Source organism: Stigmatopora nigra, chromosome 11 (genome assembly GCF_051989575.1).
Source record: "Stigmatopora nigra isolate UIUO_SnigA chromosome 11, RoL_Snig_1.1, whole genome shotgun sequence".
Lineage (NCBI taxonomy): Eukaryota > Metazoa > Chordata > Actinopteri > Syngnathiformes > Syngnathidae > Stigmatopora > Stigmatopora nigra.
Genome location: NC_135518.1, coordinates 6,513,891 through 6,540,267, shown reverse-complemented (window position 1 = coordinate 6,540,267; position 26,377 = coordinate 6,513,891). Strand labels below are relative to the sequence as shown.

The 26,377-nt window shown below is 40.4% G+C and overlaps 4 protein-coding genes across 5 annotated transcripts; 3 read left to right on the top strand and 1 right to left on the bottom strand.

The window, feature by feature from the left end:
* Window positions 1-481: 481 nt before the first annotated feature.
* umps (uridine monophosphate synthetase) lies at window positions 482-4,095 on the top strand. 2 transcript variants are annotated; one of them, XM_077728357.1, is made up of 10 exons: window positions 482-710; window positions 1,008-1,161; window positions 1,229-1,353; window positions 1,424-1,611; window positions 1,680-1,771; window positions 1,840-2,000; window positions 2,075-2,192; window positions 2,946-3,121; window positions 3,269-3,383; window positions 3,519-4,095. In XM_077728357.1, the coding sequence occupies exons 1-10, from the start codon at window positions 561-563 to the stop codon at window positions 3,695-3,697; spliced, it is 1,458 nt and encodes a 485-aa protein (XP_077584483.1). In that variant the 5' UTR covers window positions 482-560; the 3' UTR covers window positions 3,698-4,095. The 2 variants fall into 2 exon arrangements, with proteins under 2 accessions (XP_077584483.1, XP_077584482.1); XM_077728356.1 differs by having other exon boundaries at window positions 1,840-2,006.
* Window positions 4,096-11,000: 6,905 nt separating this feature from the next.
* Window positions 11,001-14,441, top strand: cryba2b (crystallin, beta A2b). The gene is made up of 5 exons (XM_077728358.1): window positions 11,001-11,166; window positions 11,884-12,052; window positions 13,009-13,150; window positions 13,249-13,391; window positions 14,094-14,441. The coding sequence occupies exons 2-5, from the start codon at window positions 11,895-11,897 to the stop codon at window positions 14,239-14,241; spliced, it is 591 nt and encodes a 196-aa protein (XP_077584484.1). The 5' UTR covers window positions 11,001-11,166; window positions 11,884-11,894; the 3' UTR covers window positions 14,242-14,441.
* A 3,095-nt stretch (window positions 14,442-17,536) lies between these two features.
* fev (FEV transcription factor, ETS family member) lies at window positions 17,537-19,976 on the top strand. The gene is made up of 3 exons (XM_077728332.1): window positions 17,537-17,653; window positions 17,979-18,050; window positions 19,036-19,976. Exons 1-3 carry the CDS (start codon window positions 17,569-17,571, stop codon window positions 19,623-19,625), a joined length of 747 nt encoding a protein of 248 aa, XP_077584458.1. The 5' UTR covers window positions 17,537-17,568; the 3' UTR covers window positions 19,626-19,976.
* Window positions 19,977-23,470: 3,494 nt separating this feature from the next.
* cdk5r2b (cyclin dependent kinase 5, regulatory subunit 2b (p39)) lies at window positions 23,471-25,981 on the bottom strand. Its single transcript, XM_077728662.1, has one exon. It carries the CDS (start codon window positions 25,692-25,694, stop codon window positions 24,831-24,833), a length of 864 nt encoding a protein of 287 aa, XP_077584788.1. The 5' UTR covers window positions 25,695-25,981; the 3' UTR covers window positions 23,471-24,830.
* Between the last annotated feature and the right edge of the window lie 396 nt (window positions 25,982-26,377).

The following is a 26,377-nucleotide window of genomic DNA, read 5'->3' as shown; positions in this document are numbered from 1 at the left end:
TTGTATTCTTTTTGATAGCAATGGGTTTTTGTTCATAGAATTTTTGCACAAACATTAATTCATGTACACTTAAAATACAAGAAATCTTGTCTTGTACAATGCAATTTTTTGCAGCATTGTGATTTTTTTTGGAGGGGTGCAAACTAAAGTTTATTCAAACACTTCCCATGATGGATGCAATTTTCAGACTTTTTCTTTTATTCCCACTTAAATGAAGAAAACAAATGTTTATCAGTATATTTCTCCTACCAACAACTACTCCAATTATCAATATTACGCTGCCGTCTGCTGGTTGGTTTTGATATTACTGCTGGCATGCGGTTGTGTTCTCCATGCTGGTCTTATCGCATAGGAAATAATATTAAAATGAACAAAAGCAGTAATAAAACAATACTTGATTTGTTTCCAAATCTAAATATGCTTTTCTGCTTAGGTTTTATTTGGTCTTACGTTGAAGGAGACAATGAGGAAGCAAGCTGGTTCCACGACGCAAAACTGCCGGAAGTCAAGCCCAAGCTTTAACTTAGCTGCTGCAGCTCAACTTCAACCAGGACTCAATCATGGCAGACGTTTGTTTAGATACCTTCATCCTGAAGCTGCAAGATGTAAATGCTGTGAAGTTTGGAGAATACAAGCTCAAAAGCGGCATCATGACACCTATTTACATCGACTTGAGAGTCCTCGTGTCTCACCCACTGCTCCTCAATCAGGTAAACACGTGTGCCACGAAGTCATGGTAGATGATCAAGAAAATGCATTTGTTTCTCACGATCTGCCACATACGACTCTGCCCAAATGATAAAAACTGGCTAATATTTTGAACAAGTTACACCATCGATGCATCATTTAAAAGTTCGCTCCTTATGCTCTTATTTTGAAACTTTGATTAGTTCGCGGAATAGTTGAACATAAAAAAAATCAAATACTCCCCCTAAAAGTAATTTTCCCATAATGACCATATAAAATTGTTGACCAGTGACCACGTTTAAATAGTCACTCTTTCTTAGATGTCCAAATTCATCTACCAAAGAGCTTTAAAAGAGCACCTCAAGTTTGACCTACTTTGTGGGGTGCCATACACTGCCTTGCCAATTGCCACCATCATCTGCTCCACCCACGAGCTGCCCATGGTCATCAGGCGCAAGGAAGCCAAGAACTACGGTAAGAAGGACCTTTTTTTTCCACACTTGATCTATGGATTCAACTTGGAATCATCTCCGTACATTAGGAACCAAGCGTATGGTCGAGGGCTCATTCAAAGAGGGAGAAACTTGCCTCATCATTGAAGATACAGTGACCAGTGGTGCCAGCATCCTGGAAACTGCAGAAGTGCTGTACAAAGAAGGACTGAAGGTACGATACAAAGATGCAAATACTAATAAGTGCAACATCATTTGAAGTTCTAATTGGATAATATGTCAAGGTGACGGACGCCATCGTGTTGATGGACCGAGAACAAGGAGCGGTAGACATGCTGGCCTCCAAAGGCATCAGGCTGCATCCCATCATTTCCATGTTCAGGCTGCTGGACGTGCTTAAGGCCTCTGATCGGATCGACGCATTGACGGCCCAAAGCGTGCGCGAGTTCATCTTGGCCAACAACACTTTTAGGTACTCGAATCGGGCCAAGTCCACGACCGCCATTTTTAGCCATCACCGTCAATGTCTGGTGTGTTCAGGCCAAATAAGGAGAATGGCGGTGACCTTCCAGCGCCTAAGAGGCAATGTGTGGAACGGGAGCTAAGCTATGAAGATAGAGCCAAACTTCCAAGTATGATATGTGTAAAAGTTGGTCTCAAGATTTAGCCACCGTTTCTGAAGGTTGTTTTTTTTTGGCAGATGTTCACCCCATGGCGAAGACGCTGTTTACCGTGATGGCGGCCAAGCAGTCCAACTTGTGCGTCTCTGCCGACGTCACCAGCAGCGAAGAGCTGCTCAAGCTCGCCGACCTGCTCGGTCCCAAGATTTGCTTATTAAAGACCCACGTGGATATTTTGACGGTATTTGTAAGTATTTGTCCAGTTTTACAATACAAACCTTAATTAATATGCAACTTGTGGTGTTCTTGGAGCAGGATTTCACCGAAGTATTCAGTCAGAAGCTGAAGGCCGTCGCTGAGAAGCACAACTTCCTCATATTTGAAGACCGGAAATTTGCCGATATTGGAAATACGGTCAAGCATCAGTATGAAGGTGGGAAATTCCATTTTTTCTTAAATTTTGACATGTTTGCATCCTTTTTTTAACCATTCAAACTTTTAGTTGACAAAATTCTCCATTCACTACAAACAGCACACATTAATTGACATAGAAAAAGTGACACAAATCCGCCACAAGGAGGCAGTGCCATCCATCCATCTCCAATTTATGTGTTGTATACACACTACATTTTAGTAACTGTCTACAATGCTGTTTATTGCCGACAAATTAACATGTTTTCCTCATCTAGACATAAAAGGAGAATATTATTTATTTATTTTTCCACCGTAAAAGGAAACTCTTGTGAATGAACGTTCGAAATGGACTGGACATGTAATGGTGTTTTTAGTTAATTACTATGAAAAAAAAAAACGTAAAGCTGTTACTTGTGGCTGTAATTTGTATGTTTTTAACACTGTACTCCTAAATTTATGATTATGATCATATATAAAAAAAACCAACAAAAATACAATAGTTATTTTTTTTTAATTCTAATATTCTCAATTTAGTAATGCCCAAAATAGCAAGCTTAAGGGAATCAAGTGTAAATGACAAAGAAAATATAGTTGCTTGTTATTTTAAAGGGTTGGAGGTCTTTAGCTGTCAACTTTTGGATAGATGTCCATTGTAGTTGAATTTATTTGTCAAATAGCCTGTAGATGCCACCATTTAAGATGACTTTTTGCAGCCTCAGCACAGCTCATCAATTTTGAAACCCACCAGAATTTTGTATCTTTTATGAAACAGGTGGTTTGTACCGGATCTCTTCGTGGTCACACGTAGTGAACGCTCACGCGGTGCCGGGGGCCGGTCTCGTGAGCGGCCTGGCTTCTGTCGGCAAGCCGCTGGGTCGAGGCTGTCTCCTAATTGCGCAAATGAGCTCGCAGGGATCGCTGGCGACGGGCAGCTACACCGAGGCGGCGGTAAGCTAGCACTGATCTTTTGCTGTTCTTTTTTGGGAGTCTTTTTAGGCCCAGGTTTTGCCATCACTGTAGACGATTACATTATAAAATCCTTTGAATTCACTGCTTTTGGTATCCAATCCATAAAAAGATGCATTTTTTTTGCAGGTGAAAATGGCTGAAGAGCATTCTGACTTTGTCATGGGCTTTATCTGCGGGTCAAAGGTCACAAAGAGACCCGAGTTTGTCCACATGACACCAGGCGTGCGAATGACAGCTGGAGGTGAACAAATTGCTTTTTTACTCGTCGCCATACACAAGTTACTGCAATTGATACTTTTTTTTTTACCAGAAGGCGGTGCCTAAAATGAAATTTGATCTATTTCGTCTTTTTTGGATTCCTCATGTCCTCCCTCAGGAGACACGTTGGGTCAGCAGTACACCACGCCACTGGAGGTCATCTTCCATAAGGGATGCGACGTTATCATCGTTGGACGCGGCATTTTGGAAGCGTCCGATAGGCTGGATGCCGCCGAGGCTTATAGGAAGTCGGGCTGGGAGGCGTACACCCGTAGAATAACCCAGAGTGGGCAATAACAACAATGACACAAAAACTAAAAAGTGCGAGACATAAATTCTAGGACATACAACTATTTTTGCTGCAGGCTGTGAGGCTCAGTATTTCATTGAATTTTTATTTTTTTATTCATTCCGTTAGGTTTTCCAGTGTATTATTTGGACCCATACTTAACTGCCTTATGAAGGGAACACTATGTATGTGCAAATTATGTTTAGGCAGAAATCCTGGGTCGAGATCTATTTTCAGAATCGGGGGCGTCCGATGATACTCGGATTACTGGAAATTGGGTAAAATGTGAACTCTGGTTGTCATTGACAACACCGGTCAACTCATTTTAACACTCCAAATCGATTGGACGTCCATCGCTGTCAATTGTGGTGTTATCGTTAAATAAAAGAATCATTGTTGAATTAAAGCAGGCTTCTGTAGTCATTGAAAAGATGGTTTTCTTATTCAAAGTAAAGACACTTTTCTTTTTTAAGGTCTATTTACCTAGATTAAGATTAGTATTAATGAAGAAATGACACATTATTATTTTCATAGGAAACAATCATTAACAATATAATTACATGTTATATGCAAGCAATTTTCATGTGATATTTTATTTTATAATGAATGATTATGTTTTATAAATATACTCAGTCAATTTATCGTATGTTTCAAACTAAATTTATTAAATTTGAATGAAAAAAACATCCTGATATTTAAAGTTGAAGGCAAAGTTTTGATCCTCTGTGGAGAGAATCTGAAAAAAATCAAACAGAATTTTAATTCTTATTATGGGGAAAAAAAACACCAATATTTCCAGTATGTAAGCAAACTAATAGTTGTATTACAGTACTAATGTTATAAGGTATTTACAATTGCCCCGCTTGCATGGAAATTGGATCCCACATTTATTCAAATGACTTTTTTCTCATTATCTTAAAGTCTAATGCATTTGAATTGGCAAAATGGCGTCCGACGAGTTAACTGTTTTATCCCAATCAGATGGGAACGGCACAAAGGTCACGCTCGTTGCCTGGCACTCAGCACTGGGATGACTCTATTAGTGTGTGTACATTATAAGGCTGTGTATGTGAGTGTGTGTGTGGGTGTGTGTGTGGTTCCCTTGCACCCCCCTCTTGTGTCAATATTGGATCAGAGCAACGCACCGTGCGACAGGTGTCTGTGCGCCCTGAGGAGATTCTCTGCTTTTCATCCATGCAGAGGGGAGGAGAAAAAAAAAGAGAGAGACCTTAAGAGAGAGAGTAGAAGTATAAAAGCGTCTACCTGTTCCTGTTAAGCGTCCAGTGTGTGCAAAAAAGGTGAAATCACACAAGGCCGAGCATGTCCTCACCTTCTTCTTTTTAAAAGGTAAGTTTTACAAACCCATTATTTCAAATTTATTATGTTGTTTGTGTGTTTTTAACTTGTTTTCTTTGTTTTTAACTTGTCCAAATTTGTCGCTTCTCCTAAAAAGGTCAACGGAGGGGTACAAAGAGACAACAGCTGTTAGGGAACAATACAAAAGTAATGGAGTCCCCAATCCGGGACTTTTACGTATTTGCTTCACGTTGAGCCCCACGTACAATACCTGAAGGTGAAGTTTTGTTCGTTCGGCTCGCGTTACGCAGGTACGGCTTGACAACTGCAGGTGGAAAGGATTGATACGTCACCCCCGTTGAGCTTCAAGAAGAACTTCTTTTAAATCTACGGGTTTCTGTATTGTCTGGAAAAGTTGTTGTTTTTTTTGGATGAAGTCAAAGGAAAACAAGTGAAATGTGTTGCAAATGTCATGAATGTTTGCAAGGTTGATTTCTTCTCATTTTGTCAAATAAATGTACACTGACAAGTTTATAATAAATGAGTGAAAACTAGAAATTCTGATATTTGACTGACAATAAGAAATTACAAGGTTTCTGGATGTTCTCTCATGTTTTTAGTCAGTTTGCTTTACCCAAATTTAATTCCATGTGAAAGCCAGTTTGGATAGGTGAAAGAACTTTAAAAAACAAGAATTGTTAGATTTTTTATAACATTGGATGAGATCATGAATAAATTCTTGTCATATTGATTTTCAAACTTCTGAAATTACATTCAAATGTTGATATTAACATGCATAGTGATGCTAATCTGACTCCACGTTTTTTCCATCGCCGACGTCATTGGGCCCTGAGGCGAGCGCCGTCCGATTCCAGAAACGGATTTAATGGCAGGTTAAATTAATGGTTAACTAAACATTAGGCGTACGCACACACCTGCTAAGGCCATCTGCCATTTGCATTGATGCAGGCCAGACTTTAGGCGAGAAGTGAGGTTGAACCTGGAAAGTGGCAGATGGAAAATTATTCACGCAAGAGGCAATTTAAGGTCGTTAGTTAATTCCCCACATGGAGGGCGATGGACACGAGTTTCTAAACGTGCACCCATATCGAGAGTGCGTTTTCTAGGTGTTTTTCTTAACTCGCAAATGTTGCAATCTTATTTTGGTCCTGAACTCGGGATTCATCATCGACAGTAACAAGTCAAAATGCTGTACTCTTTATTGTTCCTTGCAAAACCTTAATTAGGTGTTCAAATTTAAATTTAAATACATGAGGGGTGACCAAGTCCGGTCCGCGAAAGCCACAAGCTGTGTGGGCTGAGTGAGACATGGAAAAAGACTGGAATGGGGCTCTCGAGAACTGGACTTGGCCATCTCTGTGCCTGACCCTAACCCTAACAACATATATTTTAACTTGTTGGCCGTGAACCGATTGTCTTTTAAACATTCACTCTTTAAACGCCTAACTCTAACCCTAAATATAACCCTAACCCCTAACCCTCACCCTAACCCTAGAAACTGAATTTATCCTAGAATATTAGTTTAACCCACTCAGTCATGAACGACAGTTCCTTTCCGTTGTAAGCAAAGGTTGAGTCATGCTTGTTTTTGCCTCCTTAATAAGTCCATTTGTGTGTTGTTTGCATTGCATTAGCATCCACGCCCTTGCCTCCTTCCGCATGCCTACTGCAAAGAACACCAGCTATTCGTAGGCGTCCACCAAACAACCACCTCTGAAAGTTAATCACCTTACGCGGGTTCTCATTAAAGAACCCGTCGTCCTCCTTATTTTTTTTTTTTTTTATACCTGAGAGCTTATTTGCCTCGCCAAGTCAATATTTGTTTAAACAGAGAGGAAGAGAAAGCGCCTACTCGTCAGTATCCTGGTTACCTCACGCGGTTACCTTGCCGACTCGTAACTGACAGTCCCAACTGGTCCTGCCGCTGCCCCCGATGCTGCACCAGAGATAGAGTAGCGAGCTATTTTGTCTCCACGTGGAAGCTGGGCCACTCCCAATCATCTTGTCTTGTGCACTTATGAATGCTTTTGGTTGAAGACCACATTGGCGAGGTCTTGGTTGAGTCTCCTAGAATGCTCAGTCTTGTTGTGTCTTGGTTTTGTTTGGGTCTGGTCTTGTTTAGCTCTCATGAGGTTAGGATGAATTGTTTTTTTTTGGCAGGATTTTTGGTCTTGGACCTATTTCGGTCTTGGTTTTGTTTCAGTTGTGGTCTTTGTTTTAGTCTTGGTCCAATTTCTGTCCTGGTTTTGTTGTTAATTAATGGTCCTATTATGTTTTTTTTTCTTGTTTTTTTTTTCTGTTCCAGTTATGTTTCTTTATTTGTCCAACATGTTGTCCTTTGGTGTTAATCAAAACCTTATGCTTTTCTCCTTGCTCCATTTAAAATGCAATGCAATGATTCATATGATGAATACGGCCGACTTCATTGCACCCAGCTCGATTAAAAAGAGTGGACAGGAGTCACCTTCTGAACTCGTTTGGTCTTTTGTCTGGGATACATTAAGACTAGACGGTCTGGTTGTCCACACAGCACCAACATGATTGCATTTGGTGGAGAAACTGCCACGCAACGCTATCTCCAAATGCTTCAATGAGTACTTCCCACAGCCTCTGTGTGTATGTGTGTGTGTGTCTGACAGTTAGTGCTAATCAAGAGTCATGCAAATGCCCCAGGCTTGTTCCCTTTCCCTTTTTTTGTTGTGTGGGTAGCAGCTGCTAAAATTGGGCTGTTTTCATTCGGCAGGAAAACTACGTCTTTACACTCAAAGTGTTGCTTTAATATTCTTTTTCGCTTCTATAAGCAGTTATAGTTATTTATAGCTGGATTTCAGATTTCCCTTTGCAACGTTTATGGGATAAGATCATGGGTTTTTAGTCAGAATAAACTAAGGATTGTTAGGGTTTGTATTAATAAATAGCATTTGTCTCAAGTAGTATTTGTGTTAGTATGATATCAGTAGTATTTGTATTAATATTATATCAGTAGTATTTGTATTAATATGATATCAGTAATATTTGTATTAATAGCATTTGTGTCTCCAGTAGTATTTATATTAATAGCATTTGTTTCAAGTAGTATTTGTATTAATAGCATTTATCTCAAGTAGTATTTGTATTAACAGTATTTGTTTCAAGTAGTATTTGTATTAATAGCATTTGTCTCAAGTAGTATTTGTATTAATATGATTTCAGTAGTATTTGTATTAATAGTATTTGTATTAATAGCATTTGTTTCAAGTAGTATTTGTATTAATAGCATTTATCTCAAGTAGCATTTGTATTAATATGATATCAGTAGTATTTCTACTTTTTGGGTAAATTTCATGATGCTGTTGAGTGTTAAAATAATAATTAAATTATGTTACATTTAGAATGAATTTGTGGTCAAGTGTTAGCCTTATATCAGTATTATGTAACAAAAATGGGCTGCACTAGAAAAGACAAAATCCCAAAGCAACACAGTATTTATTACTTTTGTGACCGACAGCGGCAAATACAAATCTCTCTAGCGTGATTGTATGTGTATGTGTGTGTGTGTTTGAACACGGCCCTGCCCTTTTTTCCACGCTGTGTACGCGGCCGTCAACACAATTCAATAGTACACCCCACATCATAATCCACAACATCTACGTCAATTTAGGAATAAAGCAAAGGTGACAAATTGACCTCTGGCTGATCGGGTAACGGCCGTAACGAGGTCGTGCAGGAGCAGATGTCCCACTCTCATCATCCTCACCTGGATTAGTTTCCACGGCAACCTTCCACCTGAAGAAGGGCATTCAGCACGCTGACACAAAAGTCACGTGTGTGTGTGTGTGTGTGTGTGTGTATGCAAACACACGTAGGTGTGTGTGCAGGTGCATTCACTGACTATTCAAATAGTCGGTAGTGGGGAACAAGAGCTCGCTCTGCCGGGTGCATATGTACAAGCTGCGGATTCATTGTCCAAATGACCTTTTTAACTCATTGGCTGCCATTGACGGCGAAAGACGTCCAATGCTTTTTAAGTGGATTGCTGCCTTGCTGCCAGTCTTTGCCGGTTAAAATGGATTAGTTGTATATTACGCTAAGTGGCAGTGCATGACTGGGTGATGTTATGATGCAAGTATGATAATCCAATATTTGGAAATAGACAAAAGTGTCAAGATGGAATCCTAAGTACATGCAAATAATAGTGGATTTAAAAGTAAAATGAGAGTGTTGCATGTCGGACTGGTTGTCCACATCTAATGACACTCACACAAAGGTAGTTGTTCATTCTTAAACTAAGCAACAAAGTAGCACAAATGCATCATATGGATAAATATTTTCAAGTCCAAAAAGAAAATATGCTTTCTTACGGTTCTAATACTGAAAATAAAGCTTACTATCATTCATAGTATAGTAGTATTAATAGGATCTATAATGTATATAATGATTTAGTAATATTAGCAGTGTTTTTCCCCAGCATTAGTTGTACTGGTGTAATTTATTAATTGTAATATTACTAGTATGTTTACCTGTATGTGTTGCAAGCATGATATTCATATTAGTCTATGTAGTAGTATTATTAGTATTAGTGTTAGAGCATGTATTTTTTGTATTTGGAATATTTTCGACATTATTATTATTCATACACTTTACACATGTACACACAAATTATGCTGCTTATACCTTCGTCTACAAACTGTTCATTTAAATGCTGTATCTGCATAACTGTATTTAAGATATTTTAATTTGGGGGGTGAAGCAAAACTTGAGGCTTTTTCAAGCATGTGGCTTCACCTGCACACAAACATGTCTAAAAGCAATGGAGGGTATAGCACTCTGAAACACACGCACACGCTCACAACTCTTGTGCCCACTAACCCTGCAATAGCCATTTGACGCTAGATGGCGCTCTAATGAAGGACAATGCATTCCCATCATCTATTGATACTTTTTTTCATTAGGGACTGCAGTTTTCATTTAAATTCACTGGACATTGTGGTACCATTGACAGTGATAGACGTCCAATTTATTTAGATTGAGAAACTGGCTGCAAATGTCAAAATAGTCGTCTATCGCCGTCAATGACATTAAAACATCATTTTTTACAGCCAGCCCTCACAGTTTAGAGCAATTCAATTTAATGTCACTAGATGGCAGAAGGTTAATCTGCGAAAACACATTTTGTGCAATAGTGTACACAGTACTGCAGTGCACTGTCGAACATGATTTAACTTAGAATCCAAAAGCTGTGTGCCATAGACAGCTTAACGTGTCAATTTTTCAATATTTGTCACCATTGAAGATGATTTCGATATAGTTTCACTGTGAATTTCAAGTTTGGAAACAATTGCACTGGCACACAACTGTCAATAGATGGCAGCGGTTCATGATCTTGTTGAGCGACAGCTTCGTTTTTGGCTAAAAATTACCCACTCTCTACTATTGACTATGGATATTTAATGTAGATATAATTGTAAGGCGGGTTGAGTGGTTTGCGCGTCGGCCTCACAGCTTTGAGGTCCCAGATTCAAATCCAGGTCGGTCCAGCTGTGTGGAGTTTGTATTATCTCCCTGGGCTTAGATAGGTTTTCTCCGGGTACTCCAGGTACCTCTATAATCCCAAAAACATGGATGCTAAGTTGATTGAACACTGAAAATTGCCCCTTGGTATGAGTGTGAGTGTAAAAGGTTGTCTTTCTCCTTGTGTCATGCGATTGGCTGGCCACCGATTCAGTGTCTAGTTAGTTTGAATAGGTTGTGGCCCTCCCATCGATCCTTGTGAGGATAAACGGTACAGACAATGAATAATTGGAAACACAATAATTTAAAACTAGTCAAAAGTGCTGTGGAAATGCTATTAAATGACTCCGAATGCTGTCAGTGTTTTGTGCGAGTGGGAAAATACCAGAAAGGATTTGTGTCTATTATTCCAGGCTTGCAATCAAAGTGTCACGTCAGTGTTGTGGTAGTGATGACTAAGAGACTTGCGGGCTCTGTGGACAATGGCGCCGCAGAGCTTCCACAAAACGCGTGGCTAATGCCGCCCTTTCAGCGGCCTCGCTCGGGCTGCTGAGTCTGCAAGGCCACCGGGACGGAGCGCCGAGGGGGTGCCCTGACCCTATAAAGGCACAAGTGTGGAGTTTGGCCCCGTCATTGATTATACAGGATCTGTCTCACCTTAGGACCGTCTGTAAGTATTTCCATCAGTTGGAATATGAGCAAGGATGAGCATGGACAAAATACTTATTGTTTTTAAATCTGACTTATGAAAATGTAAATGTTGTTGTTAGCGAATTGATTTGCAAAATGGAAAAACGGACTAGATTTAATGGGGAATTTGTACTATGCAGCTAGCATGGTAATGCTTACTTACTACATGGCAAGGTGACTAATGTTTGGATCTGTAGTTGTCTGATTAGAATTACTTTTGAGGTATTATTTAACAATTTAATGTGGAAATTTCCACTTCAGAAATTGTATTTAAGCTAAATTTCGTCATACATTGAATAACCAGATTTGCTGCCAACCCACCCAGTCCTAATGGGTTGGACAATGGCAGCATACGTTAAAATGTCAGTTGAAAATGACACTTTAAAAAGTTTTTTAAAAATCTAAAACATATTGATTATTTACTTACATAAACTAAAAAACATCTTAATCTCATCACAAAATAGGTCACTAGGAGAAAAGATAGAGTACTACAATTCTGTTACTATTAATGGTATATATTTGATTAAACCTGTAAGGTATTTGATTAAAATATGAAAATGAAGCATGGTGAAAGTGGATTTATAGACACTGTGGGACCAATGCATTCAAATTTCCTTTTTCTAATGATGAAATTGACCCATAACATCCTTTCTTTTTGACTTCATCAATCAGTGCTTTTGTCGAATTGTGATTTAAGCCACAGCAGTCATGAACACTCAGCAACTGGAGCAGATGGGCCAGTTCAAGGTCACCGTGTGGGAGGAGGAGAACTTCCAGGGAAAACGTAGTGAGTTCATGCTGGAGTGCCAGAACATCACGGAGAGAGGCTTCAACAAGATCCGCTCCATCAAGGTTGAGAACGGACCGTAAGTAATCACGACGATATACATACGTCCCAATCTATTTTTGACTGGACCGTGATCCAAATTCTGCTGGGCAAAGTGGTCAAAATTTAGATTTGTGGTCCTTTCATGTTGCCGTATGTGATGGAACATGTTTTGCAATGAATCTTGGACTTTATATCATCTAAAGGAAAATTAAACAAAAGTATGCCGACAAAAAAAAAAATCCAATTTGAACAAGAATGTATAGATTTTTGATTTTAATTGCTCATAATGCTACACAGAGTGAAATGTCATTGATTCAATCATTTTTTTATAATTATAACAGAAAAAAATATTTGAACAAATGTCTTCACACACAAAAAGAATCCCATTAGAATGATAGTGTATGGACTTTTGATTTCAACCATTCATAATAGTAAACAGAGTTAAATATAATTTTTACAATAACTTTAATGACTAGAACAGATGAATATTTTCCTCTGTATTTGAACATTATTTCCAATTACTTACAAAGAAAGAAAACACAAAATGAAGCATTTTAAGATTTTTAAAATGATTACCTACAGAAAGATTTTCCTATAAAAATAAGGATGCATTTGCTTCCTTGACAAATATTTTGATCATTTCTTATGAATACACACAGATGCAGTCTTATTATCCATTCATATCTACATATAAATTCATACACTATATCTATCTCCCAAATCTTCATTTCCCAAAGTGTATCGATGATGGTGTGTTATTGCATTGCTGTTTAGCATGCATCAAGTATGACCGCCATAACGGCTGAGTGACTGCCGATCAGATAAGAGTGGCTTCAGCTGCGCTGCTATTAAATGTTTGCTTTGTACCACCTTTTGACAAAAAGCAGCTGCGCATCGTGTTCATTAGAGCCTATTGTGAACAACCACCGGGCCGTATTGTCCAAGCAAATGCCAAGTTACCGCTCCTAACATTCATCCCTCATCTCTCCCAAGATGGGTGGGTTACGAATACCCCGATTTCCAAGGCCAGCAGTTCATCCTGGAGAAGGGGGACTACCCTCGTCACGAGGCCTGGAGCGGAAATAGCAGCTACAGAACCGAGCACATTCTTTCCTTCAGACCCATCAAGTGCGCCGTAAGTGCCTTTGAGCTTTCTTTCTCACGGGAAGAAACTTGTTGCGACGTGAGATGGTGATCTGGAGGGTCTCGTTTCGGAAATTTCATGTGTTGCAGAATCACAGCGACAGCAAGGTGACTCTGTACGAGAACGAGGACTTCCAGGGTCGTAAATTCGAGATGTGCGATGACTACCCTTCTCTACAGGCCATGGGCTGGACCACCAAGGAGGTGCCGTCTATCAAAGTCAACTCCGGAGCGTAAGTTTGCTGTTATAACTCATACTCCATACATTTTTTTTAGATGATTAACAGTCACAAAATGGATATATGAAACCTAGAAAGGCAGATTATGTCAATCCGTAAATCAGTTGGTATGTTTGGCTATGTATGTTCAAGAAAACGTGAACATAGATAAAGGGATTACTATCATTAGGCTTGTAATACTAAAACGGATAAGGTGAATACAATTTGGGGTGATGGGGTTATAGGGTAAAGAGGTCACGACATCAATTTCACAATAACAGATTAGTTTAATACATTTAATTTTGCAGCGTAGATGATTAGATGAGGGGGGAAAGGAATGGTGACTATTTAGGAATGAGAGAAAAGTGCAAGAGGATATAAATATCAATATTTGGGTTGCATAAGGTCATAAAGGTCGTCCGCTAACTGGAAGAACCAAGACTTATGATGGACGCTTTTGTTTCATACTATTCTTCTATTCTTAGCCTTCTGCTCATAGTATCCTCAAATTTGAAGGTGAAAAATATGAAGACTATTCCAATGCTATTTCAAATATATTTCCAGTTTTGTTTAGCTGCTTTTTCCACAAGTACTATCTACCTTTTAGGAGAAAATACACCGTTGCAGTCCATCGCTTTGAAATATGAATATGAATCATAATGCTTGGATGCTTCTCTCTCTCTCTCTCGCTCTCTCTCTCCCTCTATCTTCACACAGCTGGGTGGCATATCAGTTCCCCGGTTACCGTGGTTACCAGTACATCCTGGAGAGAGACAGACACCAAGGAGAGTACAGAAACTACAACGAGTTCAGCACCCAAGCTCACACCAACCAGGTGCAGTCCATCCGGAGAATCCAGCACTAGATTCTGAGAAACACCCAAAAAACGGACTCCGTTCCTCACCTCCGACCCGGGCCGACCTCTAACGTGGAACAACGGACGTCCTGGGTCCTTCCATCTCACTGTGGCTCCACACTTATAGATATGACAGTGCCTACTTCTTTTAACGTGCTGAAGCATGTTTGTGGAAATACAAAATAAAAGCTTTTCTTCAAGAGAAGGCACTCTGGATATGTTCTTCGTACATTAAAAGCGCAATGAATTTTACGTTTTAGTAGTATTGGTGTATATTGGTCAATGCAGTATGCAGTTTAGACCGTACACTGTGCTTGAATGTGAAATAAAAGGGGAAACAGGAATCCACAATTTAGAGCAAAATTGAAAAGTTAAATACAACTGAATTGTTGGAAAAAATGCAAATGCAAACATTGTTGGATTGTTGATTTTTGGATATATGAGGAAACTATAGTACTTGGAGAAAACCCATGCAAGCCCGGGCAGACCATGCACACTCCAGAAAGGAATCCTGGAAGACACTAGGTATTGAACCCTGCATCTCAGAACTGTAAGGGGGGCATTCCAACCACTCTTTCACTGCGCTGTCTTGCCATTGTCGATTCTTTTCAAAAATTTAATTGAATTGCTTCTTTGGAACAAGTCTGCAAAGCAAACAAGTGATTTCAAGAGAAAATGAGGAGTAAATTATACATTTTAAGTGCCATTGACAGCAATTACATACACTACACTACTACACTAAGTAAAATAACCCTTAACTTGAGTTTGCAATGGAAAGTTGAGCCTTTGTTTGGCTATTCTAATGTGTCGGAATCATATTTATTTTACAGTCCCACACTTGGTTCGTGGAGTGTGTTTGCCTCCACACACATACACACACCCTTCCCGCTGTCCAGGATATGCGAATCCGTGTTCCACACCCACGAGACTACGTCGAGTCCCAGGTCCCACACACCCCAAAAAACAGGATATTTTAATAAATGTGTAACTGTGTGCACAGTGCACACCTTTCTCAAATAGACATTCCAGCAGTGGAATTAAAGCAGCTCGACTGGAGCTCAGCAGGGACTGACGCCGCTGGCTTGTTCAGGTGTCACTTGGATCATCGAGTGCTTCAGGTAAGTTCAGCAGAACTCGGAAATGGACGCCACATGGCTAATTCTGGAGTGGATTTGGTCCGGCGGAAGCGGTCCAGCCTTCGAGGCTTGTTTTAAGTTGCCTGCGACGTGTACTTGGACACAGGCAGCTAAAGCAAGTCTGGGATGCCAGAGACAACATTCGGCCACACCGTCAAGATGTCGTCTAATAGTCGGGTTTGGAGTAGAAGCCTTCAGAACTCTTTGAGCTGCATGACATGTTGGTACAATATTGATGCACAATCAGTGCGTTGGCTTGGTTACTACTTGATTAATGATTCTTAGTGTTATACTTTTGTGTGGTCTATGGTCAAGTTTGTATGGGTTTAAAGTAGTATTTGACTTTCTACATGCATATTTAACACGTGGATTTTTTCCTTCATATATGAATAAATTGTGTGTGTGTGAGGTTGCTCACAGTTTTGAGATCGAGGGTTCAAGCTAGGCTGGGTTCCGACCTTCCTGTGTGGAGGTTGCATGTTCTCCCTGAGCTTGCGTGGGTTTTCTTTAGGTACTTTGGCGTCCACCCAAATCCTCAAAATATATCTGGTAGGCAGGTGGAACACTCTAAATCTTCCTTAGGTATGAAAGCAAGTGGGAAAACAAAACAAAAAATAATAAAACATAAATATATTAATATATATGTATATATATATTTTTTTTTTCATACAATATTACTCCACATTGTCCACATTGGTGAAACTGTAGTGTCGTGAAAAAAACATGAATGATGGTTTATTACAGTACAAGGTTTTTATTTGTTATTTTTTAAAATCATTATCACTGAATGATGTTTTGTGCCATTGACTGTGATATAAGTCTAATTTGTACTAGAAGGGGGCCGACAGCCATTGAGTTAACTGATTTGCAATTGATATCCAAGCCATTGAAATTTGGAAGCCTGGCAGTGAATATCACAATCTGATTTGGGTTGGTTTTGGTTTATGTTTGTAATGTGTCCTGTATTGTTTCCCCATGGTTTTAGTTCCTGTCTTTCCATCTTGCTTTTCAGCTATTTCCGTTTAGCCAATCAGCGCTCCCACTGGTTTACTGTCCAGGTGTTCCATGTTGTCCGGTCTGTTTGTTTTTATTAGTAGCCCGTTTTTTTGTCATTTTCAGTTCATTGTTGACGTCCTGTCCTGCTTAATTGTTGTTCCCAATACTAGTAAGATTTGTCTCTTTTGTTACTTTTCCAGGTTTGCTGGATATTTACCTCATACATTATTTTGTAAATGTTGAAAAATAATCACCCCATTTTTTGCTATAATGTGTTAAAATGTGTACTGCTGCCATTGACGGTCAAAGACGTCAAATCTATTGTTACAGGAATTAAATCATTTTTTTCACTTGTGTTAAAAATCATCTCATTTTTCAATCATTGTTGCATAATGTCTTCTGAAGAACCTTAACTATTTTTTATTTTTTTCATATAGTTTCCATGATTTGTGTGCAAACTCTTACCTCAGAAACTTTCACTCCAATATTTGCACACTAATTCGTTGGCTGTCACTGAAAACTATAGGTTGATTTTCATTATGATGGTTGAGGAAAATCCAATAAATAATTCATTTTGGGCCTGTATTCCTTTTTTGATGATGATTTTTTCTCCAGATTTGGACAATATTGGAAGCCTATCTTTCAATCGGCACGCGACAGCAGGCTCCGGGGCCCCTATAAACCGCATCCTTGTTGTCTCACGTCCACCCGAGCGTACTTTTCAAGGCAAATAACCTCCGCCAAAGCGACCTGGCCCGTCTCTGCTGTTTACCGAGAGCTAAAGAGGCGGAAAATCAAGCAAGACGTGAACTGGTTTCCATGTCAAACACTTCAATTCACCATAGAAACTCAGATCTTAACGGGCCGACTTTATTAAACCGCGATGGCGGATTGATAAGGGCCCAATTTCTATCACCCAACTGGTTTGGGGGGGGGGGGGGGGTGTTTTTTCTTTTTTTTCTTTCTTTTATTGTGGCTGCCAAGGCGGGCTTGACAGAGGTAAATTGCTCTTTTAATTAAAGCAATGCAGTGGAGGAAATTGCTGTCTGAATATTGTCTCCGAGATGGGGGGCCAGTGACAGTTGCTTGGAAACTTCAATCCGTCCACTGGCCAGATCGGAGTTATGAGATAAAGTTTAATAATAAAAAAAAAGAAAAAAAAGAAAGAAAAATCCCCCTCTTTTCCCCTCCTGCACCAAAGCAAATGAAATCCAAGGCTTTTGTGCAGCAAGTGAGCACAATGAGAAGAGACGGTGGAGGGAAGCTCGTGTTCAACATGTATCTCTCAGGTGCGTCAATTTGGGACACAAATGGTGTTTTTTTTTTTTTTTTAGTTCGGAGGGAGGGTGGCAGACGGACGGACGCACGACGGGGGGCGTCCTCCATCTCTCTACTCGGAAAGAGGGCCTGTCGGCTTCTTTTGTCGGAAATCGGAAATCCTTTTTCCTGGACGCGTTTCCTGCAAGTGAATCCACCCGGACTGACGCTCGTGATTTTTTTGCAGACAGGGAATACGCGAGCGCCGAGAAAACATCTGCAGACGACATTATTTGGGATTTTCCCATTCTAGAAATGTGATATTGTGCTGAAATTAAAGGTTTTTTTCTATTTTAGATCCGACGGAAAGTCTGTTGAAGGAGAATAAAGGAGCTTCTTGGGGACCGATTAATACTGGAGCTCAAAAAGGTGAGGACATGGAATATTGAATTAAAATGTAAATACCATGTAGTTGTTTTTAAATCAGACCTAATAATATAGAAGTGTGCTTCAAAATAACTACTCAAAGCTTGAATTGTTTTTTCCCTCCTGCATAATTTTGTAATAGCAGAAAAAACAGCAACATTTGCATCCTCGTGGCTACATTATTAAAGTCCACTTTTATTATAGCAATAGTGGAAACATTTCTTTTTTTTAATTCAGAGAAAGAATGACATTTTTTAAATAGGGCTGAGAAAGATGTCGATGCTTTATAAATGCTAGTAATGGTAAGGTTTTGTTGTGAATTATAAATTACAATGCCTTTGAATAAAATTTAACTGATATCTCATTTTGTTTTGGGTAAAACACTAAAAGGGGCTATAAAATAGAGTAAAAGGTAAATGAATATAATAGTCATCTCTTTGTTAAATTGAAGGTTGAGTATATTGTATTATAGTTGCAGTATAAATATCAAACTATAAGATTAAGGAAAAATGGTTGATATTTCATATGCACTGAATTTTGATTTTGGTGTCGATATTAAAGCATGTAAAATGTAAAATGAATACTAAATTGAAAGAAGGCCGTCTGCATGAAAAAGTGTCACATCATCACATGACGAATATTATATATTCTTACTCTAACATTAAATATAAAATCACATGGTAAATATTCTCGTTTTCAAAGTGTATAATCAACCTGTTGTTACTGTTATGCTGAATATCAATCAATGCACGATGATTATTATGATGGGAAAAATGCGCACTATCCCAAATAATTAATTCCAATTGTGGATTTTATCCGGGCAAATTATTCATTCCTATCCTCAAAATCAGTCCATTCCGTGTTATTATGACTCTCCTGCTTACGTTGAAGCCTCATTCGGGAATACATATGACTATGATGACACTTTTCTTGTCTTATTATTGCTGTTCTGATTTTAGATTTTTTTCGCACTCTGTTTTTTTCGCAGGCAGTGGCCAAATCCAGCTGTGGCAATTCCTCTTAGAGCTCCTCTCGGACGCCGGCAACGCCTCATGCATCGCCTGGGAAGGCACTAACGGCGAGTTCAAACTTCTGGACCCGGACGAAGTGGCTCGTCGCTGGGGCGAGCGCAAAAGCAAACCCAACATGAACTACGACAAGCTGAGCCGCGCATTGCGCTACTACTACGACAAAAACATCATGACCAAAGTGCACGGCAAGCGCTACGCTTATAAATTCGACTTCCACGGCCTGGCTCAGGTATGCCAGCCCGCTTCGTGCTCCGAGCAGGCCCTCTACAAGTTCCAGGGCAACTTCTCACCGATCCCCTTCTCCAAACTCAACCTGCACATGACGCCCGCCGGCATGCACGCTCCACCGGGCTTCTCCTATTGGGCAGCCGCCACCGGTTCTTCCCAAGCCGCTGCAGCCGCCGCTCTCTACCACCACCATCATCACCACCATCATCACCATCACTCGCATCCGGGCCACAACTTGCAGCCGGCCGGGCCCTTTCCTACCGTCTCGCCCGGACACATCGGCTGTGGCGTTAATAACGTCAATAATCACTACAACTGACGACGTCCCATTGGATGCAAACTGGGATCGATTCCAAAGCAAAGGACAAGAGGGGATGTTCAATTTTTGACGTCCAAAAAAAAAAAAAAATCATGACTTCTTCTGGTTAAAAGTAGCAGCCCCATATCGTGGAAGAAAAATGACAACCAGTCATTTTACTTAGAAAAAATCCTGCACATTTTAAAGAAAGATCATTGCCATTAACGATGAGAAACGTCCAATCCATTTCACTGAAATATACATATATATTATTTTCACTGAAATGGACCTAATGGTATTCAATGAGATTTTCACTGGTAATTTATGTCCTACATTTGATCATTTTAGAAGAAAATGATTTTTAGAATATGATTTTAAATGGAAAGAGAATGTTTTTTTTAAATGTGATACTTTTTTTGTGTTTAATGAATCGCTGGCGCCATCGTTTGGTCGTTTTTTAATAATACATGGTTGATCTGTCGTTCCTTGTGCAAAATCATTTCATTTTATTTGAGCATAGATACATTACATAAGGATACACAAATGTGAATGCATTCCTATTATTGTGAAGAGAAATACTCAAAAGGAGAGGTCAGAGGCAAACGTAACCCAATTAAAAGTAGCAAGTAAGGCAACGAGATGAAGCTTTTCATTTCGCAACCAAGTGTTAATACTCATATTTTTCCAAATATAGCCCACATATTGTTAAAATTAATATAATATGTTACACATTTCATTCTTCGTCATTGTATTCATAATTGACCTTTTTGTTATTCTTATTCTTCCCTTTTGGCTCTTAATTTTCTATTTTATTATATTTATGATCTATTTTACACGTATTCTCCGTATTACTGAAACTTCATTCTATCCTTTTTTAAACTTTATATTCCTTTTACTGTTGTTTTATTGCCTTCCATTAATATTAAATTCCCTTTTTTTCCATCAGTTCTTATTCAAACTTTATTAACATTTTCCCCACCTATTCATAGGTAACCTTGACCTTTTCTTGACCTTCCTCAAACCATCGTCCCTATTTGCAATGACAGTTTGCACACAAGTGGTGGCGCTGCAACTTCACTAGCAGAAACTCTCTTGCATAACAGGTCGTCCAGAGGCAGGACGTGCTAAATCGAGCTTCCCTGGATGCACAAGCAAATCACAGCTTAACCCTGAAAAGGCCACTTGTCATCCACACACACATTTTCCGTATAGTTGAACCATAACAACTTCAAGTGGACAACTAGCAGGTGAGAAACTTCATGTAATACATTGTGGAAAACAAAGAATTTGGTAGATTACTACAGGTAGAGGTTAATGAGTATAGTTAACAGGTGCAAGATGGTACTTTTTTTTTCTACATCACTAATCCCACCGAAAGCCTTGCTGCTAAGCAACTCGTCATCAGTAGCCTTGCATAACACTGTGGGTGTTTGCCATACCAGCCACAAGAAAAGTGTGAGCTCTCGAGACAGAAGAAGAAGAAGAAAAAACTTGCAGAGAAGACACAACAGGAGAGATATTATACTTGACTATTTATTGCACAGGGTTATCTTGTAGGAAGCCAATTTATGTGGCTTTAAAGAGTCTCTATGATTCAGTTATCATCCAAAGTGAAATACACATAGCACATTCTCGTATGGTCAAAAAGTGTTCATCCTAGACAAATATATATTTTTAAAAGCACAATAAAACACTCCTCCGATTTACCTGAAGTGGTACATGTAATAATCTAATTTCATTGTCTCTCTGTTCTATTTTTATGTTGACATGAATATCCTAAATACTCTGATTAAGATGGTTACTCACATAAACTTGTAACATTAGTTAACCTGCCTAATCTTAGCATTTGAAGAACATAGAAGAACTGGTGGTAGAATGTTTATCTGAGTAGATATGTCCCTAAAATGTCACAAGAAAGTACTACACAGGCTAGCAGTCATTTTACTCCCACTCTTTGTTCTGCTTTATCTTTTCCGTCAGTTTCCTTAATGTAGATAGTATGTCAAACAAAAATAAGGACAATTAAAAAAAAATCAGGTTACCATGTTTTTTTGCATCTCAATTTGTAGTACCATTACCTTAGCATTGATGTACATTTGAATTTGTGAGCTTTTCAATTAGTAAATCTCCTCCTCTTGATCGCATTAGACACAGAAGCAATTATCTTATGTAATACTGGATGTGCCAGTCACAAAAATGTGTACAACACTGCCCACAACACAGTTTTGACGTTGAAATTCACATAATAGTTTCATTCACAATTTTTACGTCATCATACTTCCCATATTACATAAAAGGAAAGTGAGATTTTTTTTCTGTCCGTGGGCAAAGCAATAGTAGGAAACGTTTTCCGTGGGTTTGGCGTGGATTTCTGTCAAGCTCACACTCAATGAGTCACTTTCCCATCCGTAGAGAACGCCAGCTAATTAGAACAGAACACCTCTTTGAAATAGATTTGCGGCCACCAGGGAGTGAGACAGAGATATTCACAAAGAATAACTAAGTCTATTTGCACATTTGGGGCAAACTTTAGGCAATGAAAAACACATTTTTTTTTGTCGCAAGTGTCCTAAATTTGATCAATATAGGCCCTTTAGGATTCAAATCCGTATTGGGATTTAGTCTTTTACATAAGAATGAAATGGGATGCAAATTCATGCACTGCAAAGTGATTCATCAGCAAATTAAAAAGACCCCATGGGACACATTGGTGGTGTCGGCGGAATAAAAGAAACCAGTGCATATGTTGCGTAAGCTATCTTTCCATTCAAATGAGACGGAAGTTAGGTAACATTATGCATAATTTGGTGTTAGATGATGAGAAGGAAAACAAACCAAAAAGAGCTTTATGGGTTAAATTACAATTTGCTTTATTGGTTTCAAACAAACCGGTCAACGCTGCATAAATCGAGTTGAAGGGATTAGTGGGCAGGTTATCTAGCGTCAGGATAGCAAAATAGAAATAATCCCTGGGAGGTGTCCTCTTACTTTGTTTACATTGGTTCATCTTCTTTCCTCTTTTCTGATAATGAGGGACATTATCTTATTGGGAAATGGACATTTAAATAGTTTGATTGTAGAAGATGTTCTTTAATTTTGATGGGGCTTTACGTTACCTCATGGATTATCATCTCAATGTCACCTTTATTTTCACATATAGGCTAATTGAAATAGAGAAATGTTCCCAATTCCCAACATTGAGCTAATCTCTCAATTTCTTACTGAGCCATCACGAAGTTGTATTTGTATTATTTGTTAGTCGATGGCGGAGGCGTTTGGCCTCACTCAGAGCTGTGAATAGCTCATGGTCTGACCGCCTCTCATTCACTTCTCGCCGTTTCTATAGAGACGCAGTGGAAGAATGCAGCAAGCGCACGACAGACGGACAGACGGATGGACAAACCGGCAGACAGACAGACAGACAGGCTGAGACCTGGGCTGAATGCTAATAGTGGAGCGAGTCTGTGGTTAGATAATACTGCTGCAATGGAGCCAAATTGCTTTTAAGAAACACAGCATCTCTTTCAGTAAAAGCGACTGTGTTCAAAAAGCTGAATCCATGTTGAAATCTGCATTATAGCGGTTTTGTTTTTGCATTGGCCTCGTTCTACTTTCTCCTGCTTCCATTTTGTTCTGTAAATAGATCCTACAAGTCCCTGAAAGAGAGAGGGAGTCAGTTACTTTTGAGACTGCAGCAGAATCTAGCCAATCACGTGAAGGAAGCCTGGAAGCTACACGGCTGCTTTCTTCTCATTCACATATACAAAGAAAAGGAGGAGGCTGCATTTAATTCACAAAATGCAGAGTTGCATGATGACTCTTTTGGGTTGATTGTGTGAAATAACCACAACAAATATGCAAAGCTTAATCTTTAAAATGATTTATTCCACCCTGGTCACCATAAACAATCAAAGCACTGACCATTTACTGTATCAACAAGAAGCCAGAATGAATTGAAGTGTAGTTGAAGATTAGCGTGTCACACAGATCAACTACACACTGAGTAATAATTTCCAGTCAGATCGGAAAAAGGAGCTGATCAAAGTACAGTTCACGTTCACAGGTTAATTGTCCTTGTTTCATAGCTGCAAATGTCATCGACGAATGGCCAGTGATCCAGCGTCTGTCGGTCCGTGACCGAAAAGGATGTGCAAAACGAGATTTGTTCTCGACTGTGCAAAAAAGTATAGCAGCGTGACATTCCACTCGGAGAAGTAGCTTCACAACACAACAATATACTGATGATGATCATAAATAGAGAACTACGATGACACCGAGACATTTTCCCAAGTTGCTTTCAGAGCTTTGTGATCATTTCTCTCGTTCCTGATCATGAATAGACACAAAAGTGCAAATAATACAATCATCAAGACCCACATTCATTATTTACAGAGAGTCCCACCCTTTAAAAAGAGCATTCATTGTGTTTGAGATAAAAGAAAACAATGTAAACTATGATGTAAACCACATGTAGCAGGCAAAGACAACGCGACAGTTGGCACTGTATGAGATTGTCTGAGTTTTTTTTTTAAACAAAAAAATACATTCTTCTCAAAATAGTGGTGCTTTGAGATACAAGTACCTTGAACTCGCACTATAAATTTCTTGAGTCACTGTTTTTTTAATTGGCCTGGAATTGACATTTATTGCACTATCTTGAGATACAAGCAATTTTAACTCGAGTCTCAAAGCACCACATTTTTCGACAATAGACCGTGACATATGGTCAAGAAAAAAATGACCTCCTCAAATCACCTCTATATCCTCATTCAAAAGGTCTACCATGTATGAAAAAAGCCATGCACCAAGTGGCTTTCTAACATTTTAATAGTCTATTCTCCTATCCAAAGAGTAATATCAATGTGTATTGCCCTCCAGACAGACTTTTCTAAAAGACGAATACAACTCGTATTTCGGGTCGTGCCATAAACCGAGCTGAATCGCAGTGTTGCGCAACAGTCAGCACCTTGGAGAGCGCACCTCACCACAACCTCGGGGGAAATTAGCGTTGAAATGACGCTCGTAACTAAAAAATCGAGGAAGGACAATACACAATCGATGGCATGCATGCATTGCACGAGTAGCGAATTCTCCTGCCGTCTAAAAAACACACTAATGGCGCATTTAGCGAGATCCAGCCGATAGGATTGGCCTTTTACTACATTCAAAGCCGCACTTGAGTGGGTTTCCTTTGTTCTCTTTGCCGATCGGACCACCGATGACGAGTCAGCGGTCCAGGCCGGCATCGTTACAGTCTCGCTGGCTCTTGAGCTCCTGAAAGACCTCGGTGAAAAAGTGCGGGTCTGCATTGAGCCGTAGCATTTTGCCGCTGAGCCGCTCGATGATGCCAAGCGAGGTCTCCCAGAACACGTCTTTGTTGGCCTCCATCATGAAGGGCTTGAGTGGGTACGAGATCTCGTTGCCCATGTAGGAGTAGGCCAGGTATAAGCAGGTCTGGAAGGCGCCCTGTAGCTCAGCCGGGCTGGCCACGCTCTCCTCCAGGGTGGCTTCGCACAGCAGGTACACGAACACCACGTTAGCCGGCGTGATGAAGCCCTGGTCCTGCCATCCTTGCAGCAAAAGAGTCCTGTCAATGTTGCGGAACCACAGGATCACCTCGCCACTGTTCAGCTCCTTCAGCTTGTAGCAGCGGCGACATACAAAGTCCCCCAAGCAGCGCAGTAGCTCCCCAGTGGACGCCTGGATGACGATCCGCCGTGGGGACGCCGCCGCAGTCGACACTGACGGGTTGCCGACAGGCTTCTGCACCGGCGGGGTCTTTCGCGTGGGTACCGTGGGAACCGGCACCGGGATGGGCGCCCGTTGCTTGCGTTCCTCGGTTTGCTGCGTCTTCCGGGCGTTCTCGCTGTTGCGCCGGGCCACCACTGCGGGGCACGGCGGGTTCGGATTGGGGTTGGGGGTCACCTTCTTAGCGCTCTTCTTCGCCGAGCTGGCCACCAGCTTCTTCCATGACAGCGACACAAAGACGGATGGCCGCTTTAGGCTTTTGTCGACTTTAGTGCCGTCGCTGGACACGTCAGCGTCCATCGCCTTCTTAGTGGCCGGCGAGATGGAGAGCACGGTGCCCATGACGGCGCAGGAGGTGGCGAGGGATGCGGCTGCGGTGGGAACTGCGGCGGGGGGCTGCAGAGGGGCTGCGACAGGGGCGAAAAACGAGAGAGGCGGCCCTGTCCTGGGTGGATAAATCACGACGACGTGATGGAATCCATCAAGACGCTCCACGTCGGTTCCGAAGCGGTGCAATAGTCCAGTGGACACAGACAGGCACCCGATTAGTCTGGGTTCGCACGGAGCGACTCTTGCAGCCTCCTCGCTGACGCAGACGGGAGCCAATCACAGAGCCGCTGACTGATCCAATCACCCAGTGGACTCGAGTGCCATTGATAGCCTACATTTGCATCACCCGCACTCTTTTAGCTCCTCAACTATAATTTGCCTTGAGACGAATTAACTGACTATTTTGAACAACCGTTGCCCAGAATGCGAAGATTACATTGCTTTGCTTTAGGAAAGTTTGAATGGGAGTGGACGACTAAGAATTGCATTGTGGGAATTGATGATCAGTTCATTCGGTTTCATTCTTTCTTTTGTTAACACAAAAACTCATCTAAATGTTATTTTATAATTCAATGACCCGCAGCAGACCGGTGGGTGAGTGATTAGTGCGTCAGCCTCATAGCTCTGGCGTCATGGGTTCGAATCCAAGTCAGTTGGCTTGTTTGGAGTTTGCATGTTCCCCCCGGGCCTGTGTG

What these genes read in the sequence shown, in the direction of transcription:
- fev (XM_077728332.1), top strand. Translation starts at nt 17,569, where the DNA reads ATGAAATCCAAGGCTTTTGTGCAGCAAGTGAGCACAATGAGAAGAGAC. An exon ending in GTTCAACATGTATCTCTCAG is followed by an intron (nt 17,654 to 17,978) that starts GTGCGTCAATTT and finishes TTTCTATTTTAG; the next exon opens with ATCCGACGGAAAGTCTGTTG. An exon ending in TAATACTGGAGCTCAAAAAG is followed by an intron (nt 18,051 to 19,035) that starts GTGAGGACATGG and finishes TTTTTTTCGCAG; the next exon opens with GCAGTGGCCAAATCCAGCTG.
- cdk5r2b (XM_077728662.1), bottom strand. Translation starts at nt 25,694, where the DNA reads ATGGGCACCGTGCTCTCCATCTCGCCGGCCACTAAGAAGGCGATGGAC.
- cryba2b (XM_077728358.1), top strand. Translation starts at nt 11,895, where the DNA reads ATGAACACTCAGCAACTGGAGCAGATGGGCCAGTTCAAGGTCACCGTG. An exon ending in ATCAAGGTTGAGAACGGACC is followed by an intron (nt 12,053 to 13,008) that starts GTAAGTAATCAC and finishes ATCTCTCCCAAG; the next exon opens with ATGGGTGGGTTACGAATACC. An exon ending in TCAGACCCATCAAGTGCGCC is followed by an intron (nt 13,151 to 13,248) that starts GTAAGTGCCTTT and finishes CATGTGTTGCAG; the next exon opens with AATCACAGCGACAGCAAGGT.
- umps (XM_077728356.1), top strand. Translation starts at nt 561, where the DNA reads ATGGCAGACGTTTGTTTAGATACCTTCATCCTGAAGCTGCAAGATGTA. An exon ending in TTGGCCAACAACACTTTTAG is followed by an intron (nt 1,612 to 1,679) that starts GTACTCGAATCG and finishes TGGTGTGTTCAG; the next exon opens with GCCAAATAAGGAGAATGGCG. An exon ending in TGGATATTTTGACGGTATTT is followed by an intron (nt 2,007 to 2,074) that starts GTAAGTATTTGT and finishes TTCTTGGAGCAG; the next exon opens with GATTTCACCGAAGTATTCAG.